The 24,597-nt window shown below is 44.5% G+C and overlaps 1 protein-coding gene across 1 annotated transcript; it reads right to left on the bottom strand.

The window, feature by feature from the left end:
• Window positions 1–653: 653 nt before the first annotated feature.
• Window positions 654–10,054, bottom strand: LOC119654958 (odorant receptor 33a-like). The gene is made up of 3 exons (XM_038060616.1): window positions 9,293–10,054; window positions 914–1,274; window positions 654–849 (listed from the first exon to the last, which is right to left on the bottom strand). Exons 1-3 carry the CDS (start codon window positions 10,030–10,032, stop codon window positions 799–801), a joined length of 1,152 nt encoding a protein of 383 aa, XP_037916544.1. The 5' UTR covers window positions 10,033–10,054; the 3' UTR covers window positions 654–798.
• Between the last annotated feature and the right edge of the window lie 14,543 nt (window positions 10,055–24,597).

Genomic DNA, 24,597 nt, shown 5'->3' with positions numbered 1-24,597 from the left:
TATGGCACTTGGAGACCTAGAGAAAATGGCAATTAGTTTGACAATAAAAACTGAAATGCCCTCTTGGTACTTGGAACGTCTGCACGCTGTATATAATGAATATATTGGAGCGACTTCTTTAAAAAGTTGCAGGATACAACCTGGATATTTCGGAGATCCTAGAGGCAAATGGCTGCATACTAGACGGATTGATTCTCATTCTTTCTGAATTGTTCCGTTCATAGCGTTCAATATATTTAAAATTCTTATCACGGACTTAAAATCAATTAATGAGACAGAGAGAGAGGCTGGTGGCTGTAGGGTTCGAACAGAGAGGTTGTGTTACTCCCATACTCTCCAACCCGCCCCGTCGTTACAGTGGAATATTTTTTCGTGACCAAAGCAGCCGATGATGACTCTTTCCTAAATAAACTGCAGAAGACAAAACGGACGGAGGCTTATAGTAAATGGCGAAGAAAAGGATTCCTAGATGTTCCTGTGGGAGGACTCTATCGACATTTTCAAACTGAAGAGTCGATAGATCGATACCACGGTCCATGGATCGATACCGCAGGTGAATGATGCTACAGATTTAGGATGGCTTTGGACTGTGGCGTCGTTGATGGAGATAACTTTGTCCTAGTGAATCATAATAAATATACCTTTTTCATGAACATTAAGCATTTAATAAACAATAGGTTAAAGTATACATTTGTATCAAGGACAGTGCTTTCAAGAGACTGTAATATTTGATAGATCTAGATAGCGTCGTGCAAATTACTAGCGTTCAGTTTTTTTATTGTATCTGGTTCATGAAGATCAACGCATATGGTTAGCTAGGGTCAGTAGTGAGTACGAAGTTTTCATAATCTATGAAAAAGAAAAACCAAAAGTTATCGTTCAAACATGCTGACCTGTCCATGAGTACACTTACCGATGCGAATGTGACCAATGTTATCGGTAGAACTTTCCCAGCAAGAACCACTTTTGACTCCTGTGTCATTTGCATGAAGATGATTGCAGTTCTTTGAAAATTCCTTGATTGATCGAAAATATTTGCAGAATAAATTGCATTCACCAAATTGTTTGTTACTTCTGTGAAACTGTCAGCGAAGTAGCAACAGATTAAGATTTCAATGATGGAAGCTAACGATGATACCATCAGCATTATGATTTGCGAAAAGTTCACTGCATAGAAAAGTATTATGAGAAGCTGCATTGCCGTCACGATGGCTGTGTCCGCGAATTGGATGAAAATCGTTAGGGAAATAAGGTTTTGCAATATATTGTAAATGCTGAAACGAGAAATTGAAGAAAATAAGTAATGAGGACTGCCCTTGCTGCAAACTCTAACCTTTCATGTGAATTACTTTCAGGCAAGTTTACCAAGTACCTTTTTTATCTTATCTTTATCTCTAAAAGCTATTCTTGTGGAAGCTAATTGGTAATTATCAAATATTAAATTGATTTCTGAAAAGATATATTGTCAACATGTGGATATGAAGACCAAGGTCTGGCGACTACCAAACTGGTGAACCCGATTTAAAATCCGACTCATGCAGCCATGCAGCCATGGTAAATTGACCACAGTCATTTCCAGAATTCAATCCCTATGACCCCATAATATGATTAGAGCGGTAAGGACGACATTGGTTTCATATAGAACAGGGACGAGACGTCAGACGCTCGGTCTGGGAAGAAATGAAACCAAAATTCGTTACAAGATGCTCTCATTTATAAAACTTCACTCTGAACAGAAGGGATTAACCGTCCTTTTTAAAAAATTGGTAGCTTGGTTAAGCTGGTCTGTGAACCATAAGTTTCTTAGCAATTCGGTTCTGCATTAAGTGCATACGGACTCCGTCAGCTTAATAAAGTTGTTCCGTGAAAACTAGGAGCGGACGATAAGACAATGAAACACAGTTTGTTTGTCGCCTGCAGAGTCATGGTGACACCATAGTTCCACAGGCGTGCTAAGTCCATTGGTTGTACGTCTGCCATTTGCTCTCTGGTGGAGTAGACTGAGCGGGCAAGGTCTAAACATTGTAAAATAATACAATCAAATCACCAACACCCTCATGTTCTGGAGCAGAACCGCGAGTGATGCTATATACAATTAAATAATGGTTTCAGCCTGTGAAGTCAATCACATGGCACCGAGTTAACGGACACATAAGGGCACATAATTTGAGTTTTCAGCTTTCAATGGGAAACCACCATACTCCAAATTGATTTTGAACCCCCTTCCGCATCCACACTTCGAATAGACCTTTTCCGTTTTTCTTCCTCTTCCAGACCCGCAAATTTATTTGCTTATATCGATCGAGAACTCGGCTCACCTAGCGATCACCGGTGGAACTCTATATCATGCGATTTTGGCAACGTTTCCCAAAATAAGCTAGACTAGAAGGAGATGAAAGGAGCGGATATAGTCACAACTCCAGGGCTACATATTAAAACAGGGGCAATTAGCTAAAGGTACAATGAACATAGTGAAAAAGGAATTCAATGCCATGATTCTTTTAGGCTTACATATTACGTTCTTTAAACAATCCTTGAGCTGCGTCCTTTCATATGGTGCATAAAAAATAAAGAATTCAGATCGAAGAAAATGCCGAAGGTGACGGTTCAACAACATTATCAAGTACCCAATTGGGCAGATTCTAAGTTTCACGTAAATACTCTACGGGGGTCTTCAGTATTAGACATGGTGGGAATATTCTATTAGATCCTGGCTGCTGAAAGAGATATAGCAAGAACTACCTCTAGGACGCAATAAAAAGGCTGAAATTCTGCTGTGCCTACACAGAGCTTACATTAATCCCATCATCGTCCAATAAAAAGTACGCCAACCACCTAAGAACTCTTGCAATGTTACGCCCACTATATTTGTTGATGGAGTTTTCAAATCACCACAAAAGAATTCAGATCCAGTGTAGTGACTGAAGTGCACCTCCCCAACTTGAGCAAACAACCCGTTTTCCAAAGTGTGACCAAGCGAGAAGTGTGACCAGGCTGGAAATGGTAATAGTAAGTGTGGGAAGTCATGTTGGGTAGTGACGGGCTGGGATGATATCAAGTTTTTAATCTATAGGAGCATTGATTTCGTAATGACTATGGAAGCACCCGCAATGACTCCATTTTGGAATTCGCAAAAGTCAGATTGAGTAACATACAACATAGTCAAGAGCACTCGAGCTACCATCTCTCGAAGGGCGTCAATTGTCAGATTGTCAGACATATAGGAAGCGTTGAAGAAGCGGCAAACCATATGCTTGATATCCGAAATCATAGGATCGGTAGAGCTGTCAAACCAGAGATAGTTTGTCCGCTGCCTCATTGCCTTTCAACCTATCATGGCCTGGAACCCAGAGTATCCAAACCTTTTTGAACAAGCCGAGCAAATTCAGTCTATCAAGCCATTTCCGTACCAGTTTAGAGTTCACCTGGTTGGACCTAAGTGCCTTGATCGCTGCTTGACTGTCAGTGAGAATAGCTATGTTCCACCTTCAATAGTTCCTTTGGAGATTAAAGGAGGTACATCTGTCTATGCCGAATATTGCCGCCGTGTTTACCCTTTGGCTCTAAATATATTTTCCTTGGATTATTGACACCGATACCCGCTCCTTCTGCTGTGAGGCATCCATCAGTGTACCAAGTAATCAGTTGCTGGTTTAAGCCGTATGTCAAAGCCACGCTCCCCTAATTTGCCTTGTTACTCCAACATGTTTGCAAACTTCTTATCGAAGTGAAACCTCGTTGTCATGTTATCCCTTGATATTGATAATTTGCGTCACCGCCACATTGATTCTGCCGGTCATCCTGAATATTGTTCTCCTTGCCTACATCTATCTGTATATGCAAATGGAGGGGGTTTATCCCAGAAGAACCTCCAGAGATGCCGTTGGGCATATCCTCGTTACCCCAATGATAAACACCCAAGCCAGTCTTTACAGTTTGTGTGCCTCCCTGGATTTTGTGCTGAGTTCAGTTATTCCTGCTCAAATTACCGCCCAATAAGTAATCATCGGCTGTAAGTGTAACCCTATTTTTTCCTGGTATGGACCTACAAATCATCAGAGCCCTCGTGGTTTTCCGGCAAGTGTTTCCGACATCCGTCTTCCAGAGTAATTTTTCATCATCATCAACGGCGCAACAAACGGTATCCGATCAAGGCCTGCCTTAATAAGAAACTCCAGACATCCCGGTTTTACGCCGAGGTCCACCAATTCGATATCCCTAAAAGCTGTCTGGCGTCCTGACCTACGCCATCGCTCCATCTTAGGAGTAATTTTTAGTCTAGCGTAATTCCGAAATATTTGACCTCTGTTTCCCGTTTAACCTCCATGTCACGTAAAGTTTTCAAGTAAATGGTACTATGGTGGTTTTGGCTGGCTTCATACGCAGTCCCACCTTTCTACACCAGGCACTACTAACCCTTAGCCCAGTTGAATTCTATCGAATAGAGTATCCACATATTTGCACCTACAAATTAAAACAATGTCATCTGCGTAATCCTGAATTCATCTAATGCCATATTCCACATACGCGGCGATAGTACCTCACCCTGTGGACAACCTTGAACCTAGTGTGGTTTGATCGGGTTATATATTCCTAATTTCCGGAGACCTTTCATAGAGGTGAAGAAAACTCCCTCCTCATCAGCAAGCAGCCCCAGATAACGGCAGAGCGGTAAAAGACCATTTGCAAAAGAAATAGCGGCAAGAGCGCCTTTTTTGTTATCCCTTATAACAAAGCGGATATTAAGTCCATCAGGGCTTTTAGAGGGACTTTGATTCGAGGAGTATTCCAAAAAAGACTTCCAGGATTCGCTGGGTTTCTACTAGAAGGAGCTCTACTCCGCAGCATATAAATACAAAAGGGATGGCCAGAAACTACTAGAAACTAGCAATAGACTATTTGTGTTACATTTTGGAAGCAAGGGAGCTTACTAACATTAGTAATGATCCTTTGCCTCCCATAAAAAGAACTAGTGTTCACCACAATTCAATTATGGATTACTCAAAGATTGAAACACTTTAGTATAATGAAGAGCACAAATTGTTGTAGGCAGGTTCAATTGGAGTCATTCCAGGCTACCAACAGCAAGGTGCGGTGTGATGCATGAACTGTTTCCAGGCACAGCGTAGACTATCTTCTCTAAATTGGTAAAGCTAAATTATGTTTGGTCGTCAGTCTAAACCAACTGAAGAAATTGTACCCGTGTTGTCAATTATCCAGGATCAAAGGCAGCTCGTTAGGTAAACACCCCAAGCAGAACCTAATGCCTTCATCATCCAGATTTGAGCACATGAGTTGGAATCTCATCATCCGCATAGTGGACCACTGGCTGGAGCTAGAACCACTCTCCGATTTAGAATCGGTTGCAGTTTTCAATATATTTTTCGCCGTAAGGATCTTTAAATTAGACATACCACTTCGAATCCCTTGAAATTGGAGATCGGCGATTTGAATTGGCATAACCCATTTCACAATTACAGTACCGTAACCTGCAGGAGCTATTTTGTGCAGTCAATGGAAGTCAACCAGGCGAAAAATGAGGATCCGACGGAAACAGACTAGAGGGAGGCACAGAACAGTTCGGTGGAGCGGATTTTCAAGGTCAGCTTCGTCAGCTCTTTGTCAGCTTTGGCCGCTGTCATTACAAATTTTTTGACCCTGTCATTACAAATGGCACCCAGCGTGGGACACGACATTCGTTAGGTTGCTTCTAGGTAAGCCAGTGGAAACTTGCCTTTTCCCGGCTGCTAAGTTCATTTTGGTGTGTCGGATAGAAATACAATAGTTTCCCAACTTGGTTCCCGGCAAGGTGCCGCGAGTACTTGAATTCAGTTTTCAGGTTACATGCCCTTTCCCTGGAAGCAAGTGCTCCTAAGCCATATTTTCTCAATCCACCCTGCAAAGTTTCCCATTCTTTTCTTGGTATTATACCCTAAGGGCTTGTCATTCCTTGTATTTATTTTTGACACGTAGCGTCTTGTAGGTGATTGTCCTCGGGAAATCTCTGTGTCTACAGGGAAGGAAGGAAGCTGTCGTCGTCCGAGCTTCTGAGGAACGTCCTTCCTTACTTTTCTGTGGAACGGCAATCTTTTCGTTGCGTGATTGAAATATTTAAAATTGTTCTATTTCATCTGGATGAAGTGAGGATGTAAACCCTTGATGAAATACATGGGTTCTGCGGTGGTGACATTTAAGAGTTAAAAATACCGGAATAAGTAGTCCTCGAGTTTCATTCACTTTCAGGATTATGAAAAGTTTTTCCTTTTTTTTATGACTAACAATGTTTGCTTTAATTGTTTTATTTTGGGGAACCATTTTTTTCGTGTTCACAGTTTTCACGTTATTTATATATTGGTTTGTTAATTTTTCCTTTTCTTACGGTTTTCTCTTTTAGTCCCTCCGCAACTAAGTGTGCTCTAATTTCAATATTTTCTTTTTTGTAATCTTGACTTGGTTTCTTGACGGTTGAGTAGGCTTTTACTATCTGTTAATTTTCCACGATCTTGGGTGACTCGCAATATAGCCCATAAACGAGATTACTGATATCGTAACCAACGTCACCTTCCTCCTGTTTTTCCGCCAGGATATTCAGGCTCTTTTGGGTCTTGACTTCCTGGCGCACCGCGACAACTCACGGTGGCACGAGGCCACGAAGAGAGATAATGTGCGTTTTGGTCATTCAGGATACGTTGGTCCGAAAACGTTTGACTACTTTTGGAACTTTGAGCTCAAATACGCACGCCCCCTCCCTCCTTCAAGTCCTGTCGCATTTATGACAGACAGGCATGACGATAGAGGGAACTTGAAAAGTTTTAACAGGCCCAGAACTTTAACGGACAGAACGAGAGATTCAGACCTACATGTATGATTTTGATGCCTCAGGCGGTGATAATTAACCTCTTAGATGTCAAGCATGACCGCTTCATTCCATCTTTGTGGATTCCGTACAATATTATAGCGTCCTGGGAGCTCCCATTTGATAGCACACCAATACCTTTGCCCATTTGTTCTTGTTACGTGTGGAGGACCTGGTTAACTCGAACTTATTAGGGAACATCGATCTATTCAGATATAGAGCAGTAGATTGATACTGAGATTGGCACCAGTCTGTCGGAAGAACCGAATAGGAGGCAGGAATTCAAAAACTCATTTGTTGGAGAAGATAGGATATCCACTGACGACGGCTACTTTTTAGTCTTGCGTTCGATAGCTAGGAGACTCGGGAATTATTTAACGAAAAACAATTTGGTAGAGTTGTTGTAGTAAAGTGAAGAGTTAGAGGAGTATCTCTCAAGTAGGCCCACTGTCTAATTACACCGCAATTTTGCTAAATCTGAAGGGGAAGTGAATGTTAAGTATATCTCGGGAAACCCTCAGTTTAAATATCAGGATTGTCATTCAGATTTGGTCTACTAGAATTATCGCCAGATAGGACATTTTTACAAGGATCGTTTGGAAGATCTCAAATCCTTCCATTATTGCGGTTTTCGACAGACATTTAAGCCCCTATATCTAGAATTTATATTTTGGAAGCCCAGCCACAGTTACCAAGGTGCATTGGAGACACACGATTGTGTTAAGATTACAACGACATCTTCTAAGTATTGTCGTGTTCAAGCGATCCGCACTTTTTTATTTGACAAACACTAATTTGGCCCCATCACGGATAATTGCAAGAAAATCGACACTTTCGATTCTGAGGCTATTGCATGTAAGACTGTACCAATACCAAGCGGATAGAGAACGAATTTTTTTAGCAGAAGCGGTGGCGACGCAAAACTCAAATGAGAACCCCGAAGGTTACGCCTCTTGAATATCTTGAACTCTTGAACGAAAGCATCAATTGAGGATGTAATTAGGCAGGAATCTCGTTTGCGGCACTCGGGTCTCGATTCTTGCGGCTCCGATAGTTTCGCGTTATATCCTCTTGTTTGTTTTCCAGGTGGGGGAACAACCCTTCCGTTTAAGGGCACGTGAAGTTTTATGCATTAACACGTGAGGGACTGAAGTGTTCAAACTACTTCCTCCCACTCCCAACTTTTCCGAACCTTGCTAACAAAGAGGCAAGTATGCCTGTGTCGATGAAACGATTTGTTGGAGCTTCAATAATTGTGAGCGGACCTTCATGGTTAATTTCACCACCCTTTTCAGGTTTTTTGGATAGCTCTGCCCTCTTGGTCGACTCCGGTCACTTAGAATGGTCTTTCAAGTATCCACCAATTCATATTTGGTATTAGACCCTGGAACGGACAAAGCTACATATGGTCATTACAGAGCTTGCTTAAGAGTGTGGGCCATCAGTTGTATCTATTCTTTTTTTTGTTCAGCGTTTGTCATTCACAAGCGGGGTAGGCTCGTTGTGATCAGTCTTGCCAAATGCCTGATCTGAAGGCAGTCACGAAGGTTTTAAATCCCCATCTAGCGTATCAAGTCACCTTTGTTTTGACGCGCCATCAAAGAGCAGCAATTTTGCGAGACTCGTCAAGGCAAGTCAAGGCAGTAGCCCATTTTTCCTTAAAAAGTCGGAGGATTTTTGGATGAAACCATCTGACAAGACCCAGGCACTGCTGACTCAGATGCATTTCAGCTATAACCGGAACGATTACCAGGCGAAACCCGGCTTGGAAGTCATGCAGCCTTATTGTTTGAGAAAAAGAAATGAATTTAGATGGCACAATGCCAATCCATGGCTCCTACGATAGAGATTTATCTGAGCTGTATTTCGCTTAGACAATCACACTACACCTTGAAACGAAAAGGGGGCAAGCGCGGCGGGAGAACATTTGACCAATCAGCCTCACCTCTTGCATTTTGAAGACCCTAGCTATGCATTTAAAGAGGTTCATGAAAAATTCGACCCCCGTCAAATCTCAGCATCTCTCCAATGGATAGTGAAGAGGAATAGCGTGAAGGTTGCGATGTATGACAATGACTTAGATTGACTGGATGTTTTCCCCCTCGCGAACGGGGTTGAATTTAGAAAGGAGTGAAGCACATCTGAGATTAAGGCAAATTGTTGTGTTGCAGAAACACCGTTGGGATGATTGTTTGATAGTGGGGGGCGAGGAGTATTTTGGAAGGGACACAGACATTTTGATTATGGCGCAAGTGTCTGCATTTTTTTGGCATACCTTGTGCTTGTCAACTTTATGAGATACGCGTTATTAATTTTATTTTGGCAGCTTATCTACAACACTGACAAATAAAGTAAAATATTATATAATTGCAAAAGTGAGGACATTCAATCGTGATATTAGAAAGGTATGCTAAAAGGATCAGTTTTACTACTTACTTCATTATTATCTTGTGATCCTTAATAGAGTTTACTAAATCCTCGTAGTTTTCATCTTGCGTTTTCATGGGATCCCATCCGATATTCTGTATTCGTTCAATTAAAATTTGAAGGTGAGCCCTGAGCATTATAAAATACAAAGGACCGATCAGATCGTTTGTCATATTCTGTGTGGCCACAATGATAAAGCAGCTGTACTGGAATAAAAGCGTTATCCAGTATACCCAGGGAGACTGTTGGAAGTCGTAAGGGGTCCAAACATTAAACATGAGTATTTTGCCATTAGATAGGCTTGCATTAAAGGCCGTGGTAGTCGACACCAACCAATACCAAAAAGTGACAAAGGTCGTCAATCGATTACAGTTCAATATTTCCTTTTGCAATTTATCACTCTGTTGTGCTGTCAATCCCACGTTGTCCAGTTTGCCAAAGAGGTCATTGATGCTAATCAACTTGGGACGCATTTTCAGGATAATTAGAAACTTGGAACAGCAAGTCAGGACTGACATGTTCATATAAAAATTCTCAGACAACTGCTCCATGTCACGGATGAAGGGCAGCTGAAACTCAAAGGAAATTATTGTTACGAAGTTCGGTACGAGGATGACGTAGGCCACAATTATAATTTGCCAGAAATTGTAGTTCTGACTTGCAAAATAGCCATGTATACGCGCAAAATACCACAACTTGTCCAAAAAGCGTACGGTTTTTACTTTTCTGCAAAATACACTGTCCACCATTTTGAATACTTTTCAAAGTGAAGCTGATGGTACACTAGGTAAAAAGTTTCCGATAAATTCAATTTATACCCGATTTTTGCTGATTACGTGGTGCTTTCAATAAAAAATGTGAGAAAATCCCGTCGTTTGTCCTAGTTAAACATTAATGCCAGCGGAATTACCTCTAGCAAATGTTATCCTTGAGATATAATTTACTTTTCAAAATGGTTGGTCACTGTAATAGTTGGAATCCTTTTTCCAACTAAAAGGTGAATCTTAGATGGAAGGTCTGAAGATTTTCCCATGAAAAAATTTCAAATGCAACGGCTTAACTCTTGCATACAGATGATATCCCTCAATCAATTGCAACGTTGACGCTTTGGGGAGCCAATTTCGCAAATTGTTGAGAAAATTACCTCAATCGATTATTGTGGATAGTAAGAGTGCTAACTGCATACTTGCTTTTTTTTTTAAATTCGCTCATTTTTACATGAATCTAAAATGAGCGATAAGGAAGAGTAATTGTCTTCTTAGAAGGACATTCAAGTCTTATATTATATTCGTAAATATCTGACATTGATTAATTAATTAATGAGATGGTAAAAGATACTCAAAGTGGTCATTCAGGTTGACTAATATCAACCGCAAGGACGAAGCTTGACAACGGCACAGGAAAAGAGGTGTATTTCGACCGTTCAGATTCGCTAGCACCTAAGTGCAGCCCCAACAAAGTGCCATTCGGTCATAAATCGGATGTATCTAAGTTCGGAACCAGCTGCTTATAAGTTAGAACAAAGGCCCATATAGCAGTACAATTGATTATAATATAATATATAATGTTATAATAAGGAGCTTAGGAGGGGCTCACTCCTGGGAAGACATATGAGAGAGAAACGGGAAGTTAAGAGCGGTGATCAAACCTACACTGGTAAAAGGTGACGTGGGCCCAACTCTTAGGTACCGGAAATCGCCGTGGATGCTGTTTTATTCGAAATGAGGATACTGGTTCCACTTGGAAAGTAGCTTTCTTATACCAAAAGGTGGAATATTCCCATATCATATCCAAGCTCCGTTCGTTGCTGTTTAAGAGTACACTTCAAGTATTCTCTCCTAATCGCTTCAAAAATGTCAAATACGCTTCGGATAAGGACAACCCGTTGCCAAAGGCTACGACCTTTGGCTATCGAAAACATTTCCAGAATATGGAAACACTCCTTGATAACTTTGTTAAAGGCCGAAGAGTGCTGCCTTGCTCTACCTTAGGCGAGAATTCCAGCAAAATAACCTCAGGTGACATTTTAAGCCTAAGCGAAGTGGGGCGCTACCCTTTTGCACTCTGGATAGACAAGTGGTGGCAGACGCGGACCAGGTGTCGGATTGTTACTGACAGCTACCGCAAGGACAGGGTTTTGACTTCAAGATTCCTTTCTAGGTTAAGGAAGATCTGTACAGTACTACGTATCAACGGAGATTTCCGATAAAGGAGGAACGATACTTTCTGTGATCAGAAAATAAGGTTGTATTATTATTATTCTGTTGGCGTCTTTAAAGAACCATTGTGCCTCTTTTACTGGTTATAGTGTACCTATTGATCATAGTATCTCAAGCAGGCCTGTAACCGTTAGGAACTTTAGTATGTTCCCTACTTCCAGATCTTTCAGCTTTGCATCCGGTAATAAGTGTTCTCTCAGATGTCTCGACCTACTTTGCACAAGTGCTGGACACTGTCCCAGGATGTGCATAGAGGTTTCCGCGCCTCCTCACAAAACCTGCAGGCAGTGTCCCTAGCTTCCCTAGGTGATAGTTCAGCCGACAATGACCAGTGAGAATTCCCACTATGATTCGGAGGTTCTTTTTGGTGCAATCCTTTGTGCGTATGGGTTCGTATCCCCCAATAAGCACCCTGGACTGCTCCATCCCTGGTAGGCCCGCCCAATATAGTTGCCTCAACCGTTTCTCTTCATTTCTTAGATTCATAGCGATGAAACCGTTTCCGATTCCACAGAAGGGTTCTGGACCGTGTAAAGGCATCCCTGCTCCCTTCCTGGCTAGTTCGCCCGCTGCCTCGTTACCTTCCAACCCAGCATGGCCTGGAACCCAAAGTATCCAAACCTTGTTGGACGAGCCGAGTGTATTCAGTCTCTCAAGCCATTCCCATACCAGTTTAGAGTTCACCTGGTTGGACCTGAGTGCCTTGATCGCTGCTTGGCTATCGGTGAGAACAGCTATGTTCTGCCCCCTGTAGTTCCTTTGCAGATTAAAGGAGGCACATTTGTATATGGCGTATATTTCCTCCTGGAATATGCTAGTGTACCTGCCCATTGGCTCAAAGTACATTTTCCTTGGACCAATGACACCGGCACCCGCACCCCAGTCATCAGAACCCTCGTGGCTTTCCGACAAGTACTTCCGACATGTGTCTTCCAGAGTAATTTTTGGAGGTTGTAATCGTGATGGGTGATCTGAATGCTCCGACAGTACCTTGCCAGAACATATGATGGAAAGGCATGGTCTTGTTAAATATAATAACAACGGTGAAATTTTTGAAAATTTCTGCAATTTTCACCACAGACAGACAGACAGACCCACAACGACGAGATTGACAATATTGCGATCAGCAGTGGACTTATGAATTGTCTTCTTAATGTGCGAAATAAAAGAGTCATGTCATCATTGGCCACGAAAGGGACCATCGTTTGAGGGTCACTTACTTCTGTCTCCCCTGCGTAATGTACCGTTCGCGGAGGAAAGAAACGTCTTCGCCCAAATTGGTCTCTTGTATGGAAGAAGTATTCCGCCTTGTTTTAATAGGAGGTAACAAGACCTGGCTGTCTCTGAATCGCTTAAGATAAGGAGTTGAGAGCTTTATTCTTGGCTGTGAGAGCAGATCCGCGCAATAGCTCAAGCTTGGAAAAGTACAAAGTAAAAAAAGCCTAACGTAGTGTATGCCGTGACAACACAATTTCCATCATTGCCTTGGTGGGGTCGAGCGCTGCGCTATAGATAGAATGAATATAGCTCTCTGGGACGAAAATGTTCGCTGATGTCACTGTCCTTTTAGCTAGCCCCCCTGTGGGCAGGGTCTTTTCATCAATGTTGAACATAAACATGTCTCCTTGAGGATGGCATTGTAATCCGAGTGCCTTTACTCGGTCTTCCATGTTGAAATTAAGTGGGTATACTGACCCCCGGTGGAGCTCTTGTATGGCTGCCAATACTTGGTCTAGGTTCCACTTGGGCAGATCAAACCCATCCATTCTAAGCAGAAGAGTTAATTCCGTGTAGAGGCTCTTGCCCTTCTCGGCCGTGTCTATTCCGGTCATTAGATCGTCGACATAAAACATTACTCGTTCATGGCTAAGTGTTGCAGTCTTCTAGTGGCTTGAAACTGTGCGCTTGCCGTTCCGAATGTAACTCTCTTCAACCGGTAATGACTAGTTACATCTGCTTCGTTGGGTCACCACACGATCCATTGGAGATCTGTATCCTCGCTTGGGACTTGTATTTGTCAAGGATCAAGGATCTCATAGATGCAGTTTTTGCTGATGCATTGAAGACCACTCGCACCTGAGTCGTTGTATTACATTCCTTGATAATCGCATGATATGGTAGATAATGTAATGCTAATCCAACTTCGCCCTTTGGTATTTCCTGCATGTGTCAGTCTATATAGTCTTGCAAGCATTCGTTGTACTCTCGAAACAATTTTGAGTTTTTAGCATCTTCTTCTCGTGCGCTTCATATTTCAGCATCACAGACCAGGTGCCAGGATTGTCCTTGGGACAGCTTTGAATGCACTGCGAATCGTCCCTCTTCCAATCGTTTGGTGGTTGCTTGATGGTGAGCTTCACATTCTTCTTCTTCCTGGGGGTTCCATGAATGATTCCGAAAGATAAAATATCCCCGTATACACCTGCGTCAAGGAGAACATCGTTTCTTCCCTTGGTCCCGGAATATGGATCAGCTAGGTCTGCACGGGTCGGGCGAATGTCACCAATAATGCGTATCGTCCTGGAAGGAAGAGGATTTGTGATTGTATCAATGACTAACGCGATGGTATTTATTTCACCATTTGACCATTTTTCCTTCATGGTTATTGGTATTTGTCCTCTGCACTTCCAATTCCCAATATAATCACTGAGGCACATTTTCATTTCAACCCCAATAAATTTGCCGCGTACTCCGCAATGAGGGGATTCTGGGAACCTTGGTCTATTAGTGCACGCAGCTTGATGAGATCGCCGTTGACATTACGCTGCTCAATTATTGCCTTTGCTAATAGCAGTCCACATATTTTCCCGATTCACAAGGTTGCTTTTGGATTAATCAGAATGGTTCGTGTTTGACTTTTTTGGCGTTGCAAATTTGTCAGTAGTCATAGGATGCAGCATAGAGTGTTGATACATTCCGGAAGTCTTACACGCTACCTTGATACGCAAGTTGCTTGTTTTAACAAATTTTCTTCCCTTGTATATGGTGTAGCCTTGGAACATAGAGTACTTGTATAACCCGTGGTCTGATTTACATACTGCGCACTTTTCGAGTTCGTTATGGGTAACGGTATATGTCCCCACGTTGCTGGATTTTTTAGGGCAGGAGCATTTATTCATTTCTTCAATGACGTGGTACTGAGTTCCTAGGAATTCTAGGAATGCCTCTAACTTAGGCACGTCTATTGTGTAGCCAATTTTCCGGTGCCATTCTGCTCTCAACTCTGGATCAAGCTTGCACTTCAGAATAACCACCATGACTGCGTCGAATGGTTCTACTTTGGAAATTCGTGATGAGCTCGTTAGTCGTATCAATCATTCTTTGGATGCCTTCGGCTTTTACATCGGTTTTCATATTCCAAAACTGGGCCAAAAGTGGCTGGGCAATAATGCGCTTGGTGTCCCAAGAGATCCCAAGCTGCTGAATAGTTGGCATCCGACATATTATCATAAGATGCCTATTGTGCTGAGACGCTCCTCTCTTTTCTGATGCTCGAAGATACTGTAGCTTCCGTACCCCAGACAGTCTCCCGTTGTCATGAACAAGAGATTTGATCAGGTCTTTGAATGAAATCCAAGCTGAGCAAGTTCCATCGAACATTTGAATCTTAATCCGTTCTAGTCTGACCGCATCTAATTCTGTTGATTGTAAAATTCCATCCGCTGAATCGCTAATGTGCCCCGTTCCCCTGATGAAATCCAAAAGCCTTTCTGCAAATTCGATGCTTTTATTATTTGGCCTGGGTTTCTTCGTATTCCGTCAGATACTGCAAAAGTTCCTCTGGTTGAAAAATGACTGTCTTCGCAAATCTTCCATTTTTTATGGAGTACTGCCACTTTCTGTTTGAAAGTGAAGCTCGTTATGTCGAGTCTTAGTATCATCATCATTATCAACGGCGCAACAACCGGTATCCGGTCTTTTTTTTTTTTTTGTGCGTACACAGAGGTGGAAAATCTTAGAAAGACACGTCCGACGCCCGAACGGCGGAACTACAGCGGGCGCGTGTGGGAATCACACCCACTAAAAACCACCCCCGGTCTCTCCAGCCCCAGCCCCGCGGGACCACCATTGAGGTATTACTTCGCGGGGTAGGTTTGCTCTTAGGCACTCATCCTTCTCCTATTTGCAGCTTTCCTCCTTCTTTGTTCCTTCAGCAACTCCTCCTGCATTTGGATGATTGCGGAGCCAACCGCAAGCCACTTCTCCTCGGACTCCAGCATCTCAGTAACCAAGCTCTCCGGGGTCCCGCTCCTGCCCAGTACCTGGTGTAAGCTCCTTCTCTCCATCGCAAATCGTGGGCAGTGAAACATCACATGCTCTGGATCCTCCGGTATGCCATCGCATCTGGGACAGTTCGGAAAATCATCCAACCCAAAGCGGTGCAGATACTGCCTGTAGCAACCACCGTGTCCCGTGAGGAACTGGGTAATGTGGTAGTTGGTCTCCCCATGTTTTCGCTCAAGCCACACCCTAATGTTGGGAATGAGCCTGTGCGTCCACCGACCTTTTGCAGACTCGTTCCATCTGCGTTGCCAGAGATCAAGCGACTCTGACCTTGCCGCACTTCTACGCTGTGCATGCCCCTCCATATGTCTTGCATTGTACAGGACACTCATTTCTTTGGCCGGAATGTCAACCGGGATCATGCCTGCCACCACCAATACTGCCTCATCTGATGTGGTTCTAAAAGCACTGCAAACCCTCAAAGCCATCCGCCGGTAAACCGAGTTCACCTGCTTCCGTCTCTGAGAGTTTGCAACCGCCTCTGTCCACACAGGCGACGAGTAGAGCAGGATGGAGGGCACCACTCCGGCTAGCACCAACCTCCGGCAATGTTTCGGCCCACCAATATTTGGCAACATTTTTGCAAGTGCCGTGGTGGCACTGGCTGCCTTTTGGCATGCATACTCTAGGTGTTCCCTAAAACTCAATTTGGTGTCAATTATTACCCCCAGGTATTTGATAGCCGGCTTTGATACGACCGTATGTCCACCGACCTCCACTTTTACAGTGTTATTTTGCCTGCGTTTCGTTATTAAGGCCGCTTCCGTTTTCGCGTCTGCCAAGGTCAGCCCGGCCTTTTCTAGCCAGGACTTTACCGCTCTCACTGTTTCTGTTGCGTAAACCTCCACATCTTCTGGGTGTTTTGCTGCAACAACCACAGCTAGGTCATCAGCAAAGCCGACAATCGTAGTCCCCTCTGGGACGGGAAGAGCAAGCACCCCATTATACATGATATTCCATAACAGGGGACCAAGTACCGATCCCTGTGGTACCCCGGCTGTGATAATGTATTCTTCGGGGCCCTCATCCGTCCCGTACCAGAGAGTCCTCTCTGAGAGGTAGTTTTCCACCAAATTCGCTAAGTATCCGGGGACACCTATGTCAGCCAACGCCCGTTTAATTCTATTCCAGTTGGCTGAGTTGAATGCGTTTTTGACATCCAACGTCACCAGGGCTTACCACCATGCCAATTGCGTCCACCGTAGAGTGGGCGCGTCGGAAACCAAACTGGCGTTCCGACAAACCATTGCTGGCTTCGACGATGGGTAGGAGTATGTTGTAGATGACTCTCTCCATCATCTTCCCCATTGTATCCAACAGGCAGATAGGACGATACGACGCTGGGTTTCCAGGTGGCTTGCCAGGCTTCGGAAGCAACACCAACTTTTGCTGTTTCCACTGGGCAGGGAATATTCCTTCTTTTAGGCACGCCTCGAAGGTGTTGGCGAAAAGTTCGGGCCTAGTCTTCACTGCCAGTTTCAAAGCTCGGTTGGGGATGCCATTCAACCCTGGGGCCTTGTTGTCACCGAACCTACCACATATTTCCCGCAGCTCCTCCACAGTTACAGGCGGTATTATGCCGTCATTTAGCTGGAGAAAACTTTGCCTTCCCCTATTTTCGTGGTAACAATCTGTTTCAGGAGGCGCGGACAGGTCACCTGGGGTGATTTCCGCAGCCTTTTCATCACCACTCTGTAAGCCTCGCCCAAGGGTTTATGTCGGCATGGTCGCACAGCTGTTTGAAGCAGTTCTTTTTGCTCCTCCGAATCGCTTCCTTTAGGCGGCCACGCAATTGCTTGTGTGCCTCCTCTCGATCATCGCCACCGGGTTTTCCCCTGAGCCTCTGGCAAAGCCTCCTTGCCTGAAAACATGCGGCTCGCAAACTTGCGATTTCGTTGTTCCACCAGTAGTTGGGTTGCCTACTGGGGAGCAATCGCCTTCTGGGCATAGTAGCATCGCATGCTTCCGTCACCCATCGAGTGATCTGGGTGGCTTTCTCTCCAGCCGTACCATTCAGGGATATGTCGGATTTAAGCACCGCGGAAAACGTGTCCCCCTCGAACGCTTTCACTGTTCAGCCAAGCATACCACCCGGCATTCTGCGAAAACTCTTTTTCGAGGTCGATCCGCCCTTGATCTCTATGCAGATTGCCTGGTGGTCGCTATGAGTATAGTCCTCACTGACATGCCAAGCGGTTCCACTGGCTAAAGTGGCACCCACGTATGTCAGGTCCACTATAGACCCCAGGCCCCTTGCCCGGAAAGTGTACGAAGACCCAACATTCGCCAGTACCACGTCCAGCTCCGCGAATGCTTCGAGGAGAACACGTCCCCTGACATTAGTTACCCGGCTGCCCCATTCAAGAGCCCACGCATTGAAATCGCCTCCTATTATGATCGGCCAACGTCCTCTTGCATCCAAAACAAGAGCAGCAAGCATCCGCTCATACTCGACGAGTGTAGCGCTGGGTGGAACATAGCAGCTGTAGATGTGGATGCCCTTCACCTTCGCTCTGATGAAGCTCCCCTCCGGGTGCTCCATTATTTCCTGGAAAGCTTGTTCTCCACAAGTCCACAGCGCTGCTTGGCCCGTTTGGTCTTTGACCCAAACGCTACCACCGCGGTTTCGGTATGGTTCACTTAGTATGGCTACATCGATGTTTTTCTCGCGGATGGTTTGCGCGAGTAGATCCTGCGCCGCCTCGCAGTGGTTGAGATTGATTTGTATCAACCTCATCTGCGATTTATGCTAAGGGCTCTCCTGTATTCCGGGCACCTGCTGCTGCCCGCAATGTGCCGATGGTCCACACCCTCCTTTCCTTTGCACAGTAGACAATTTGGGTCAGCTCCGCAGTCCTTGCTGATGTGGCCTTCCACTCCGCATCTACTGCATTGCTTTAACCTGTCATTTGGGTTAGTGCATGACTTCACAATGTGACCAAAGCCAAGACATCTAAAGCACCGTTTTAACGCCACCTGTTCCCTAAGGCGACACATAACCCAGCCTATTCTCACTCTCCCTGCTGCTAACAGTTTGAGTGCGTTCTCCACTGGTAGGCTGATGATGGCGGTTTGTGTTCCCCCATAGGCTTTCCTTAGCGTTTTCACCACTGACTCTTGTAGTCCGGCAAGATCGAACTGTTTCTCCAACGCTTCGCGAACCTCCTCCTTCGTCGTGATTTCATCTATATCTTTGCAGATTATAGTGATCTCCGGCCTGCTAGCTCTTATGTCGGCTTCCTGCCCTAAAGTCTTCCCGATTTGGCTTAAGAATTTGTCCGCGGTTACGTTCTTGGATTTCTTAAGTTCCAACATAAGATCTCCCTTCTGCAACCGTCTAATACGGCTGACGTTGTCTCCCAAATTGGTGAGTTCGGGGTCTGCCTTCACTTTCCTGAGAATGTCGGCGTATGACCCTTCTCCTCGTTTGGAAATGAAAATCACCTCCGGTCTAATCTTCCTCCGATAATTTCTTTTCCGCGGTTCTACCTTCCTCCAAGCTTCCGCATCCGCCCTTGAAGGTTCGATCCCTTTTCTCGAGGTAGCCACTGCAGTGTTTTGACTGGTAGCTTCAGACTTACTTTTCATGAACTCCGCCTTTTTGGGAATTGAGTCCTTTTTTCTTTTCGGGATTTGCTGGCCTGTTGAGTCATTCAGCTTCTCGCGCAGCCTCTTTCCCGGTTTCTCCCCTTTTGTGTTTTGAACCGGCGTTACTTGAGTTGCCTGGTTCACTTTTCCAATCGGCGACTTCCCTACTCGTTCTTCCTGGGCCTTGCCGTACGTCAAACGGATGCCTCTTATCATGGCCCTTATATTTTGGTGAATGTTCCTGCGCTCCTTGATAAACTCACACAGCTCCATGATCTTTTTACCGAGGGCAGTAAAGACAGCTCCAGACTGATCATTGCCCAAAACATCGCTCGGGTGAATCGGCGTCAGTGATTCTTCCTCATCGAAGACTCCCGCTATACGCTTCCCACTGGGGGTAGCAATCGTGGGGGCTTGTGCCCATGTGCGAGGGGATCTGCGAAAAATCGAGCTCCTTCTGAACGGATCCATCACTGGAGACAGTTCAAGTTCCTCCCGTACGCTTGTAACATTAGATGCCACAGTAGCCAAGGTTCCCACTACTGAGGCACTGCGGTCGTTGGATATCGACGGCCGGGAGCCCGCTTACTCACTCCCAAAAACCGCTGGCACTGGGTTTCCGAAGCCCTACACCGTAACTTCATTCTTCTTCTGCTCCTCCATGTTTGGTTTTATTTCTGAGTATCCTTCCCATAGCCAATTTTTATCCACGGGTGGGCGTTTACTTCCCACCTACCCGGCCTGCGCATAAACATGCCCATACACGCACATCTCCGGATGCGTGCATGTGCATGGCCATGACACATTCGCCGAGCATTCCCTTATCCGCACGAAGGGACGCGCCTGATGGGAGATTTGGCAACTCCACACAGGGGCAACTCCACACAGGCCGGTATCCGGTCTAGGACTGCCTTAATAAGGAACTCCAGACATCCCGGTTTGGCGCCGAGGTCCACCAATTCGATATCCCTAAAAGCTGTCTGACGTCCTGAGCCACGCCATCGCTCCATCTTAGGCAGGGTCTGCCTCGTCTTCTTTTTCTACCATAGATATGGCCCTTATAGACTTTCCGGGTGGGATCATCCTCATCCATACGGATTAAGTGACCCTCCCACCGTAACCTATTGAGCCGGATTTTATCCACAACCGGACGGTCATGGTATCGCTCATAGATTTCGTCATTGTGTAGGCTACGGAATCGTCCATCCTCATGTAGGGGGCCAAAAATTCTTCGGAGGATTCTTCTCTCGAACGCGGCCAAGAGTTCGCAATTTTTCTTGCTAAGAACCCAAGTTTCCGAGGAATACATGAGGACTGGCAAGATCATAGTCTTGTACAGTAAGAGCTCTGACCCTATGGTGAGACGTTTCGAGCGGAACAGTCTTTGTAAGCTGAAATAGGCTCTGTTGGCTGACAACAACCGTGCGCGGATTTCATCATCGTAGTTGTTATCGGTTGTGATTTTCGACCCTAGATAGGAGAAATTGTCAATGGTCTCAAAGTTGTATTCTCCTATCCTTATTCTTCTTCGTGTTTGAGTAGTGCGGTTTGAAGTTGTTGGTTGATTCGTCTTCGGTGCTGACGTTGCCACCATATATTTTGTCTTGCCTTCATTGATGTGCAGCCCAAGATCTCGCGCCAATCACCGCCTGCTCGATCTGGATGAAGGCAGTTTGTACGTCTCGGGTGGTTCCCATGATGTCGATATCGTCTGCATAGGCCAGTAGTTGGGTGGACTTGAAGAGGATCGTACCTCTTGCATTTACCTCAGCACCACGGCTCACTTTCTCGAGGGCCAGGTTAAAGAGGACGCATGATAGCGCCCCCGTTGTTGATGTCGAATGGTCTTGAGAGTTATCCTGCTGCTTTCATCTGGCCTCGCACATTGGTCAGGGTCAGCCTAGTCAGTCTTATTAATTTCGTCGGGATACCGAATTCTCCCATGGCCGTGTACAGTTTTACCCTGGCTATGCTATCATAGGCGGCTTTAGCGTCGATGAACAGATGGTGCAACTGTTGTCCATATTCCAACAGCCTTTCCATCGCTTGCCGCAGAGAGAAAATCTGATCTGTTGGTGATTTGCCTGGAGTGAAGCCTCTTTGGTACGGGCCAATGATGTTCTGGGCGTATGGGGCTATCCGGCCTAGCAAGATAGTGGAGAATATCTTATAGGTACTCAGCAACGTGATACCTCTATAATTGCTGCACTGTGTTATATCTCCCTTTTTATGTATGAGACAGATAATGCCTCGTTGCCAATCGTCAGGCATTGATTCGCTGTCCCATACCTTTAGCACAAGTTGATGAACCACTTGGTGTAACTGGTCGCCTCCATATTTAACCAATTCGGCTGTAATTCCATCGGCTCCTGGCGACTTATGATTTTTTAGCCGATGAATTGCACGGACTGTATCTCCTAAACTTGGTGGTGGCAGTATTTATCCGTCATCTCCAGTTAGCGGGACCTCCATCTCGCCGATGTTCTGGTTGTTCAGTAGCTCATCAAAGTACTCAACCCATCGCTCCAATATGCCCATTCTGTCGGAAATCAGATTTCCCTCTTTGTCTCGGCAGGATGAGCATCGAGGTGTATAAGGCTTCATCCTGCTGACTTGTTGGTAAAACTTCCGCGCCTGGTGCGGCTGCTCCCTGTACTTTTCCAGTTCACAGACTTGTTGGTTCTCCCAGGCTTCCTTTTTCCGTTTGTGAAGTCGCTTCTCCGCTCGACGGAGTTCGTGATGAGTCTCTGCGCGTGCCCGCGTTCTTTGAGAATGCAACATTGCTCGGTATGCAGCATTCTTCCGTTCCGTTGCTAGCTTACATTCATCGTCAAACCAGCCGTTCCGACTCCTTTAGCGGCTGGGGCCAAGTATGTCCGAGTCTTAGTATCCTTCTTGAAGTTCTGTATGACCTTGAGGAACTCCTCCAGATTTTGCTTCTGGGGGACTGTGATGACCGAAGCCGCTCCGCTGCTGATTGGCAGCACGCCGTTCTCACGGTTACCAATGGTTGCAAAATGACGTGTTGTGTTGAAACCCTTAAGCACGTTCTTAGAATTTTATTTTGGTGTGTTGCAGAAGTTCCTGCTTCACGAAAAGCCGCTGTCACTTTCGAGATAATTCCAATAATATCAACGAAGAGGCATGTTGAAAATCCTGAGTCGTTTTTATAATTTTGCGTTCGAATTTCCGATAGTTCAGTCAACTGCGTCGACTCTAATGCAGAAGTTCGTAATGTAGCGTTTCTCCAGATGCCGGATCTGGCTCAATGGAAGAAAAATATGTTGGGTATCTGAGTAGAGCAAAAATCCTTGGGATATTTGCTTAAGGCTCTGTTAATGTTGTTTTAGTAGGCGTTTCTCAGGCTTTATGCTATATCATGGGTACCAGTCCATGAGTCAAATTTTAGGTCGAAAGCGGAGTTCGTCAGAATTGCATCTCGTCACCGAAATTATTTCTTCTTATTATGGGTAGCGTCATTCATGCTGTCATAAAGGATGTGAAGGAATTCTTCAAATACCTCGACTACGTTGATAACATTTTCTCTTGCAACGAGTCATGGACCTTGTCCAAATGGCTCTGATTTTGGAAGGAAAAGTAGCTAGAGTTGGTTTGAAGATATATATAAATAAGGCCAAATTTTTCAGTCAGAAGAGTCATCGCATCCTCCTTATATGCATTGATAGGCACATTATCGATGGTGCCACGTTTAGGGAGCGTAGTTTCTGACGACGGTGCACCAAACTGGAGGTCATTTAACGCATTCACAGCACTAAATCCGCTCTTGTTGCTCTGTCTAAAATCTGGAAATGCAGTTATCTCAGCACCAAGATCAGAGAGACTGGGAAATATTAATGTCCTTTCTGTGTTGTTATATGGGGGTAGTACGTGTAAGGTGATCTTCCCTGTTACTCGAAAACTCTACGCTTTCGCAAACACTTGCTTCTGACGTATCGTCGGAGTATGCTGGTCTGATGCTATTCCAACCGATGTAATTGTTGGCGAACACGCTTGTCATCCGTACGTGATGTAATTGAAAGACAAAATCGGCAGTAAATAGGTCACACATTAAGTAAGGACGACAATTTCACTACTTGCTACACCATGCATTGAAATTGTCTCTCCTAAAATGATCGACAAGTGGGTTGTCCTGTGAACGCTTGACATAGAAGAGTAGAGAAGGGGTGCCGGGGTCTAATTAAGAGTCAATTTTTGAAGATATTGATTTCAGTAGAGAGGTGATATTGCAGCGGGAAGTATACCTGAATTAGTTTTAAATGAAATGCTTAATCAATTTTAATAATTAAGTCTTTTCAATTTGCTCAGATATTCATTTATCCATTATTTATTAGCCGCAACGGAAAAGAGGGAAAATTTAGCCGAGAAAAACAGGAGGTCAGAACTTTACATTCACATATATGACAACACAAGCTAAAGAGTATAGTAGTAAGCAGTGGTTTTTTAAGGTTCGTCTGTCTGTTTGATTGTCTGTCTGCCACACCCATTTTATTCGGAAACAGCTAGACCGATTGTCACGAAAATTGGTGAGAGCATGTGGTTTATTCTTCCCTTTACATACAGTAAGTGGCACCATTTGTGTTAAGTTTAAGGGGCCTCCCCATACATGTGAATGGAGGGTTCAATTTTTTTTCGCAGAATGCATCCATGTTGGGTATCAAGGGCTCAATTAGTACTTTTCGTAACTGGCCCCATATTTGATACCGGGTGAAGTGTAGGAGAGTGATGCCTCATATGACCCCCAAAAAGTGTAACACCTTTGCAACTACAGGAAACATGCAAATATTCCTTTAATAAATACACGTAGAGCGGTTAACTTTCTTCGGAATCTTGACGATCATTTGCTTTTTCCCATTCCCGAAGGAGGTAATAAGTGCCTCTTGTGTTGCAAAATCGCTATTACGTTAGCAAAATGTTAATTTGTTTACTTTGGTTGTCCACCCAAGAAAAGAGCGGTAGGTTTCATTCTGAGCGCTATCGACCTAAAGAAATTCCAATTTCTCCCTGGCCGTTAATTTGAATGTCACCAGCATTAGCCAATGCTGCTATCAACAAATGAGGATGTGTTTTCCATAAGGACAAGTTCTAGAGCCGCTGGACATATCAAAATTTGTCAGTCAGAACCAAACAAAAATGTAGTTCATCTTATTGAAAAGCAAGAAAAATTTATTATATCGTGTATTCCGATTGGTCTCTAGACATATG

Source organism: Hermetia illucens, chromosome 4 (assembly GCF_905115235.1).
Source record: "Hermetia illucens chromosome 4, iHerIll2.2.curated.20191125, whole genome shotgun sequence".
In the NCBI taxonomy this organism is placed as follows: Eukaryota; Metazoa; Arthropoda; class Insecta; order Diptera; family Stratiomyidae; genus Hermetia; species Hermetia illucens.
The sequence above is the reverse complement of the archived record's forward strand: the minus strand, read 5'-3'. Positions and strand labels throughout refer to the sequence as shown.